The sequence below is a fragment of the Palaemon carinicauda genome, chromosome 32 (genome assembly GCF_036898095.1).
Source record: "Palaemon carinicauda isolate YSFRI2023 chromosome 32, ASM3689809v2, whole genome shotgun sequence".
NCBI lineage: Eukaryota > Metazoa > Arthropoda > Malacostraca > Decapoda > Palaemonidae > Palaemon > Palaemon carinicauda.
In genome coordinates this window covers 56,565,781-56,575,299 of record NC_090756.1, presented here as the reverse complement: position 1 = coordinate 56,575,299, position 9,519 = coordinate 56,565,781, and the positions used below count along the sequence as shown (strand labels likewise).

Sequence of the window (9,519 nt, the reverse complement as noted above, 5' to 3'; positions counted from 1 at the left end):
TAGTACTTACAATAAAAACAGAGTCACAAGGGCAAGCAGAGTCCGAGGTTGTGTGGGTGTCGCAGGCAGCAGCTGTTGGAGGAAAAACAACTGATTAGGAGCGTGAATGAACGCATGCATTCAAGACGTCATTTGACCTACTAAATAGTGTTATATTTCGTTAAAATTTCACCTGGACAATTATAGAAGATATACAGTCAGTTTTAAGTAAGAAATAATCAAAATAACATAAAAATATATCTGCTAAGGGACAATAAATTTGAGAAGCCCTAGTTATCAGCTACTTTTTTCTTAGAAAGTGCTACATAACTCTCAATACACGAGCTCAGTCACACTGAATATTACATAATCTATAGAAAATTTCATAAGGAACAGGAATATAACAAGATTATAGCACTTACCATAAAAACCGAGTCCAGGGCAAGCAAAGGTAGAGGAGGTGTGCATGTCGCAGGCAGCATCTGTGGGAAGAGGGACAAGCTATTATAATGTATGCTTTCAAGAGGCAATTAGGCTTACTGAACATTATTACTTTTGACTGAAATTCTACATGCATCTTTTCAGATGATACACGATAACCTTGAGCAAAAAAAATTAGGAAAAGAGGAATCTGTAATCCCCGAAGGAACACTAAAATTGAGAGGGACGACTTTTCATGAAAATGATATATTCTCAAAACTTTACTGCAACATGAAAGAAAATATGTGGTGTCTTACCTAGACATTTTTGCAATTGGGACAGCAGATAACCTGGTGACTGGCACAGACAGGTTTATGACAATGAACACAAGAAATTCTGCTTTTCTTGTGGGTGTTGCTGGGACACATGAAACATCTTGTGCGCGTTTCCAACCTCGAGGACGCTGCTTTTTGTGGTATTTCAGGAAGATTGAATGTTATTCTCATGATATGTTTCAGATCACGAGAGAGAAAAGTGAAGAGCCTGTACCTATGATTGACCCATTCGTAGCACAAGCCCTCCATCAGCTCCTTGTAGAACTGCTGCCTACTCCTCTTCGGAAGACTCGTGTTGTCGGTGTACAGAATATAAGAGTTTACCATCACCATGTTGAGCATTCCAAAGAAGTATGCTAGAGGCCACCGTCTCGTCTTTCTTGCGCAGGAACTGATGCTGCATAGCTGATCAAAGCAATCAACTCCACCCTTAGTTGCATTGTAGAACATCTGAATGTCAGATTTGTAGTTCTCGATGACTGAAGGCTGGTGGTGGAATGTCGACAGCAGAAGAACCCACTTGGTGGAGTTGACCCTCTGGTACTGCAAGGTGACGTTGTGGGCATAGAAGAATGCGGCCACAGAAGAACCAACTTCCATTGTCTTGTTGATGACACACTGAGGAATATAGGGCTTCTGTCTGATGGTCCCTACCAGGTCCATGCCAACATCCTTCAGCGACAGGGCTAAGGGCAGGGATGTGAACCAACTGTCTGTTGTCACTGTCCTTCCTCGTCTGTGGTAAGGCTGAACAAGCTCCATAGTAAAAATCTCTCCTAACGTCATCCCTTTCAGAAGCGTAACACTCCCCTTGCCCATGTAAGGGATTGCATTGATCATGTAATGCGTGTCAGCATCACATGCCATGACCACCTTCAACCCATACCTGGAGATAAGAAAAATCTATTAGTAAAAGTATAGCAACTATGAATATATAAAAATCACTAAATAGAATAATGAAAATAAAAATAATAACAATGAAAATAAATAAACAAAATATATCACAAACATATATATAAAACAAGTATTATCATAAATTATTTGTCATAAATTTACTTACTTTGCTGGTTTATTTGGTATGTACATTTTGAAAGGGCATCGTCAACATAAAGGAATCAACTGCTCATCAACAGTTATATGAGGTCCTGGCTTGTAGTTCTCCTTGCAGTGCTGGATGAGCATATTCCAAATCTTGCGAATTGGGGCCACTCTTGTCAGTCTTGCGACGTTCCTGTCGAGTGGCACCGTCGTTGAAGCGGATGACTCATAGAAGGAAGGCAATCCAGCGTTCAGTCATGACAGCTCTGTAGACGTGAGAGCCATCTAGCAAAGACCACATGTCCGATGTGGCCACATGATTGTCCTTCCGTATCCCCGACAGGATCAAAAGACCAAGGAAGGCCTTCAGTTCCATCAGAGAGACTTACCCAAATGTGTAGCTATCAGCCTTCTTGAATCGTGGTCTCAGAGTCTCTATCTTCCGGTTGGTCTCTACACAAATGGTGGCCATCATTGTGTCATCAAAGAAGAGAGCAAAGAAATCACAGGGACTTGTAATGCCTTGTACTATGGTGCTGGAACTCCCCCTAGGGATGTAATGGGTATCATATCTAGGCAGGTCTAGATTGGGATCCCGGTGCGAAACTGTGCCATTCCTTGCCTTGACACACTCCTCTTTCAGCTTCTTGAAAGCAGTTCCTACTGCACCATGCAACTGGCCCCTTCTCCTTTTCCTGCTGCGTAGTTCTGTGGACGTCAAGTTCTCTGATGGTATGTCATGAGACATCATGGGATGTAGAGCGTCTTGAAGGTGGGTCGTCAGGGTCATAAAAGTCTTCCTCGTCTGCTGGCAGGATTTCCAAATCATCCACAATAATATTGACAGACATAGTAACATCAGACACCACAGGCTTAGACTTCTTAGAACGTTTGGAAGCGGGCAAAGGGTTGTGGGAACTTGTCGAAGCTGTCGAAGCTGAGGGGGACACCTTGGAGCTGCTTGAATAAAATCTCGAAGTACCGAAGTGAAATACTCCATTGTCCTCGTGGTCTTCATCAACCTCATGTGGGGCATCCTCTTCTTCCTCACTCTCACTTTCTGGAAGGTTGATGAACGAGTCTTCCTCGTAAAGTTCATTCGAAGAAGCCATCCTCTGAAAAAAAAAATCATCAAAATTAGTAAATCAGAATATCCATTATATTTCCTTCTAGAAGCATGCCAGCTGGCTGCCGGTGGTTCTAGAAGTTTGGTAAATCTTTGACAAAAGTTGTATAAAAATATCAATAACACACATATAAGGACAATGATGCTATAATCAATTATATGAAAACTTTGACTTTCACTAAACTCACGTGGAACGCAACGCTGGGTCATAAATGACCGGTATACCCGTGAAAAATGTATTATGGCGTCGAGATGAATAGAGCAGCAGCTACACCACGTCCGACATCTGCAAGAGCGTATCCTCAACTGCCGATTCACTGGCTAACATTTAGACCAGAGGTGGGCAAACTACGGCCCGAGGGCCGCATGCGGCCCTCCAATGGAATTCATGCGGCCCTCCAAATATTGGATATTAAATGTCCAAAAGGATTTTATAACCAGTATTTTAAAATTGGAATGTAAGTAATCGGAAATTTGTTCTCGCTCACTCTATTTCTTTCCCTGCCCTTTTGTTACGGACAAAAGGGCTATTCTCTTGCCTGACCTCTTCTTTATCTCTTTCTCTCTGCTTTTTTATCTCTGTCTCTCTATCTTGCATTTTTTCTCTATTTTATTTGCATCCTTTCTCACTCATTATTTTTCTCAACCAGACGGGAATAGATTTTTTCATGATTTTAATTTTCTTATTCTATTTTATTTATTCATTTTTTAATCTATAATTGGCCATCGTTGAATAAAGATGCAGTTCGGCATCTGGGATGGGCGTATGCGTGAGTGAAGCGTGTATCGGACACGTTTGCTACCAGTGGCCAGTTGGATTAAATCTTGATAGTGTACAAAACGTTTTGGTCACGTTGTAACTTTGTTACCGCGCCAACGAGTTTATTGCCTTATATTCAATCATTTCAGTGTCCTGGCAGATTCCAGAGAAAGAAGACGTTGGACATTTTATTTCAGCACAGCTTTTACTATCTTTCAAACTTTACCCAAAATGAGTGATTCGAAGCCTTCTAAAAAACGAAAAATTGAAGACGAATGCAGAGTATTTAACAAAGAGTGGACTGAAAGGTATTTCTTTACTGACGTCGGAGTTAAAGCTGTATGTTTGATTTGTCATGAAACAGTTGCTGTTTTCAAGGAATACAATTTGAAACGGCACTTTCAAACCAAGCACACCAACTTTGGAAGCAATTTATCAAAGCAAGAACTGCAAAACAAGGCAACTGATCTGATGAAAAGTTTGAAGAAACAACAAAATGTGTTTGAAAAAACTTCATCTTTACAAAGGAATGCAACAAAGGCAAGTTTTGTATTGGCAAATAAAATTGCAAAACAAAATAAGTCGTTTGCAGAAGCAGAATTTATTAAAGATTGCATGGTGGATGCTGTCAGTGTTGTGTGTCCTGAAGTCATATCTAAAGTGGAAGCCATATCTCTGTCACGAAGAACTATTGTTCGTCGCATAGATGCAATTGCAATGAATATTCAAGATCAGGTGTTAACAGCCAGTGTTAGTTTTCAGTGGTTTTCTATTGCTTTAGATGAGAGTAATGACATTCAGGATACTGCCCAGGTACTCATTTATATCAGAGGAATTGACGAAAACTTCGAAATTACAGAGGAATTGTTATCTATGGAGTCTCTCAAAGACACTGTTACTGGAAAAGATTTATACAATAGTGTCATTAACAGTCTAATCAGGTCTAGATTAAGCCTGGATAAATTGGCAAGTATTACAACTGATGGTGCTCCTTCACTCATAGGTAAACACTGTGGCCTTGTGACCTTGATGAATGATAAAATCAAAGAAGATTTTCCATCACACAGTGTGTTGTCTTTTCACTGCATCATACATCAAGAAAGCCTCTGTAGATCATCTTTTAAACTCAAACACGTTATGGATCCAGTGGTGCGTACAGTGAACTTAATAAGAGCACGGGGACTGAATCACAGGCAATTCCGAAGCTTCTTGGAAGACATCGAGGCTGATTTTACTGATGTGCTGTACCACACAAATATCCGATGGATAAGTATGGGGAAAGTATTGAAGAGGATGTGGGACGTTAAAGAAGAGGTTGTCTTGTTTTTTAATATGAAAGACATTTCTTGTGACTTTTCAAGGGAAATGGAGTGTGACGAATGGGTTTGTGATTTTGCATTTGCTGTGGACATTATGCAAAAGCTGAATGAGTTAAACAGAAAACTACAAGGCAAAGGTTTATTTGCACAGGAATTGTATGTGGAAGTGAAAGCATTTCAATTGAAACTTCAACTTTTTTCCAAGCAGCTTAAAGAGCAAAACTTTGTTCATTTTCCTCTGTTGAAAACACGAACTGTTACACAAGCACTATCAGACAAATACAGTTACCAGTTGACAGCTCTAAGAGATGAATTTATCAGAAGATTTGCCGATTTCAAGGCAATTGAAGGGCAGTTTGATTTGCTCAGCTCACCTTTTGCCTGTGACGTTGAAACAGCTGCTGAAGAACTGCAGGTAGAACTGATTGATTTGCAAGCCGACAACTCTTTAAAGAGGCTCTTTGAAAATAAACCACTGGTCGAGTTTTATGCATCTCTGCACTCAGAAAAGTTTATAAATCTGAAAAATTTTGCAAGAAAGATGTTTGTGATATTTGCATCAACTTACATATGTGAGCAGACTTTTTCTATATTGAAAGTTAACAAGTCGAAGAACAGGTCACTTCTCACAGACTCGAATCTTCAGTCAGTGTTAAGAATCAGTACAAGCAACTTGACACCTAATTTCAACAAACTGGTAAATGATTGCAGTCAATTGCATCATTCTCACTGAGTCATTTTCATACTTCTGTTGCTCAGTTGCTGAGCTACTTTGCTTGTCTAATAAATCTTTATGTTTCATGTGAAGTTACTGCTTTGAAATATCAATACAAATATTTCTTGTCTTTAAATTGAGTTACTTTGTTTTCAAGCAAATATGCTTCATGTGAAGTTTTTCCCTAAATATATAAAATATGTCTTTTTGGATTTAATTTATATGTTTACCTTGAACTTCTACTCCAAATTATTGATTAATAAGAATATATTATTTTTCTATTTCTTAAACAGAGTTACTTTGCTTTTTTTTTTAAATAAATTGTTTTTCTAAATAAATGCGTTTCATGGGAATCCTCTAGTCTACAGTACTTTAAAATGCTAATAAATTAAAAATTATTGCATTTTCAGTTTGAAAACAATATATTTTGGCTATTGTAGATATCAATTATACTGGAAAATATACTATGCGGCCCAGTAAAATTTTATTTTTTTTAATGTGGCCCTTACACTGAAAAGTTTGCCCACCCCTGATTTAGACTAATAGCAACCCCAACTGCGCAGTTCTGAAAAAACGTCTTTTTGCGCAGCGTCCTAGTTATATATGCTCAGCGTTACCTATCCAGGGCAAAGGCCTGAGACATGTCGTTATTCAAGTGTGCGGTTTGGACAGTTTTGTTCACCACGGCGTATAGTGTGGATTAGAGATGAAACCATAAGAGAGATTACTCGAGTGCCAAATGTGGACGATTTCATTATGAGAGGTAGAGGGAGAGGGTTCTGGCATACTCTTCGCACTCCCCAAGAGAGATTAGTTCACCAAACGTTCAGCTGGGCTCCGCAAGGCACTAGAAGAGTAGGAAGAACCAGGCCTACATGTCTAAGGACTATGAAGTGCGAAGTAGGAGATAAGGACTGGAGCAGTAATGAATTAAAAGCTCAAGATAGAGACGACGAGTGAAATCTTACCGAGGCCCTTTGCGTCAATAGGCGTAGGAGGAGAGGAGGATGATTAGAATTTTATCAGCGAGAGGAAGCAATTAGCACAGATGACATTTATAGCCATTAAAGAGTCATTCTTCTGGGTAGATGCTTGATGACGGAAGAGATCAGACACGAAGTTAATTAAAGAAGGAATACAGGAGGTTAATTACAATATATCAAGAGGTGACTTTGAGTATATGATGAAACTAAGGTTTGTGTATTCTAAAGTATTATTTAAATTATATACTCAGGACTGCTAAATGGTATTGGAGGATGTATTGGAGTATTATTATGAAATGAAGACTAGAATAAACGAAAATAATATATAAACTATTAAAACAGACCAGCAAAATGGAATTGATGATTGTGTTTACTTATGAAAAGAAACAATTTTGAATATAAATAGATGATTAGTTCCAAATTAAAATCCTCATAAGAAAATTTAAGGAGATAAAAAGAGGAATATATACAATAGATGTTTGATTAGAAAGTCTGAAATGCTTTAATCATCTGGTATACAAGTACATGCATGGATAAATATCATGAAAAGCGATACTGAATACTCAAGAAAAGAGAGAGAGAGAGAGAGAGAGAGAGAGAGAGAGAGAGAGAGAGAGAGAGAGAGAGAGAGAGAGAGAGTGGGTGTGCCCCATAATTGGGGTAGCGTAACACTTCAGATTATTTCTATGGTCTTTTGTAAATCTTACGTTGACAATTATTTTTTATAGACGAAGCTTTTCATTTTTTTTTCATGCACCTGTTGCTAATCCAGAGTGCTATAGTTATGTTTCAAATATTGCAGCATTCGTTGAGTTTTTTTTCTTAAGTACTTCATGTTACGGGGCTGGGTTGGTGCTTTTTCACACACCCATACACACACACACACACACACACACACACACACATATATATATATATATATATATATATATATATATATATATATATATATATATATATATATATATATATATATATATATATATATATATATATAAATATATATTACTCGGAAAGTAATTCAATATCTATAAAAAGATTTTTTTTTAATAGATCAGCGTAATGAACTGTGGAATCCAAACAGATCTTCATCTTTATTGACAAAGTTATAATATCACCTTGTTTCAAAGGAGCTTCTGCAGTACTGTATAACAAGGATACGGTTCTAGTTTATCATTTCGTAACTTCCTTCACTTCATGGGCAATTTTTCTGGTCTTATACTGCAGGGAAACCCTACTGTAGTCTACAGTATCTTTCGTAATCTTATCATACGCATTCCAAGGGATTTAGCATTTTACACCACATTGGTCGTTCATTGTCAAATCCACATCATCGAAGTACTTAGAAAACAAGAAATTCTTCAGTTTCCACTTGAAAAGGCAAATAAAATCCCCTGCATTAGCAGCATTTGTATCGGCACAAACAAACAACAAGGGTCAACAATTCTCAAAATATTTAATAGTTCTGAGTTCCCCTCGAGTAAAATACCCATTAGGAAGAAAAATTGCTTTAAATGCTCTATTTATCCTGGCAGACATAACATTTACTTGGTTGTAATAGCAGTTTCGGAGAAGTCACAGTAATCTCTTTTAGTTGTTGCGTAGTTTTTGTAATTGTTTTGAGCAGACTTGTCGTTACAAATAGTTGCGACATATCAAATGCTATATTCATTTATCTTTGTATATTATTAGTACTTTGTCATGCAGATTGTTACATGTTTCTCGGAGAATTTATCTATTGATATTTTAAAACAATACTTTAAAAAATTTTAAGTCCGCTCATGAATAGCAGAGGCAAGGGACAGTGCCATTCGATCATCCTCCAAGGTCCCTCTTCACCGGAACTCGGAACAGGCAGGGCCAGGCAATGGCTGTTGATGATTCGGCAGGTAGACTTATAGGCTCCCCCAATACCTCATTCTTAGCAAACAAGAATGGTGAGGCTGCAGACAATACAAGACACTATTGAGCTTGAGCAATCACCAGGCAGACATGTTACTAATAGGCCACAGCAACTTTTAACGAAATTTTAATATTTTTTTTTATAATTGAATTTTAAAAAACTCTTCCTTATTTCCTGGTAGATACACGATAAATCTTCTGACTTTCCTAAGAAGATAATAAGAAGAAACTTTCTAAAACTTGGTCATTTAATATTCCTCCTTATCTCCAAATAAACAACATACAATATGATGATCTTAATATAAAACCAATCATTCCACAGAGATAACAAACTGAAAAGATGCCTTTTCACAGGAATATTCTCAAATGAGCAACCTTGAAAAGAAGAGCTCTGCTATCCGTAATTATCTCTTTAATGCCTTATTGGCCTTTCTTATGGGTTCAGAGTACTCAAAGAGATTCGTTTCTCTCTAAATAAGTTATGGATATATATATATATATATATATATATATATATATATATATATATATATATATATATATATATATATATATATATATATATATATATATATATCACTAACACACGTGATTTTTAATCGATGTAAATATCACCCACGAATGGCATTTAATACCAAATTCTATATTAGGAATATATATCTACTTGGGATTCATTTTATGGTAACTGCTTCTGGCCGGGTGGAGATTCAAACCCCCACCAGTTCGTCCGGAAACCATGCCTGCAAGGACTTGATGGCTCAGTTAGTAGAGTCCTCGCAGGCATGGCTTCCGGCCGAATAGTTAGGGGTTCGAATCTCTACCCGGCCAGAAGCTGTTACCATTAAATGAATTCTAAGTGGCTATATATTCCCAAGATAGAATTCTGTATGAAATGACGTTCGTGGGTGATATTTGCATATATATATATATATATATATATAT

At 37.5% G+C, this 9,519-nt stretch overlaps 1 protein-coding gene and 1 pseudogene across 1 annotated transcript; one reads left to right on the top strand and one right to left on the bottom strand.

The window, feature by feature from the left end:
* Positions 1-716: 716 nt before the first annotated feature.
* On the bottom strand, positions 717-2,884 carry LOC137625776 (piggyBac transposable element-derived protein 4-like; annotated as a pseudogene).
* Positions 2,885-3,150: 266 nt separating this feature from the next.
* LOC137625618 (general transcription factor II-I repeat domain-containing protein 2-like) lies at positions 3,151-5,710 on the top strand. The gene is made up of 3 exons (XM_068356528.1): positions 3,151-3,356; positions 3,808-3,997; positions 4,241-5,710. The coding sequence occupies exons 1-3, from the start codon at positions 3,151-3,153 to the stop codon at positions 5,708-5,710; spliced, it is 1,866 nt and encodes a 621-aa protein (XP_068212629.1).
* Positions 5,711-9,519: the final 3,809 nt, after the last annotated feature.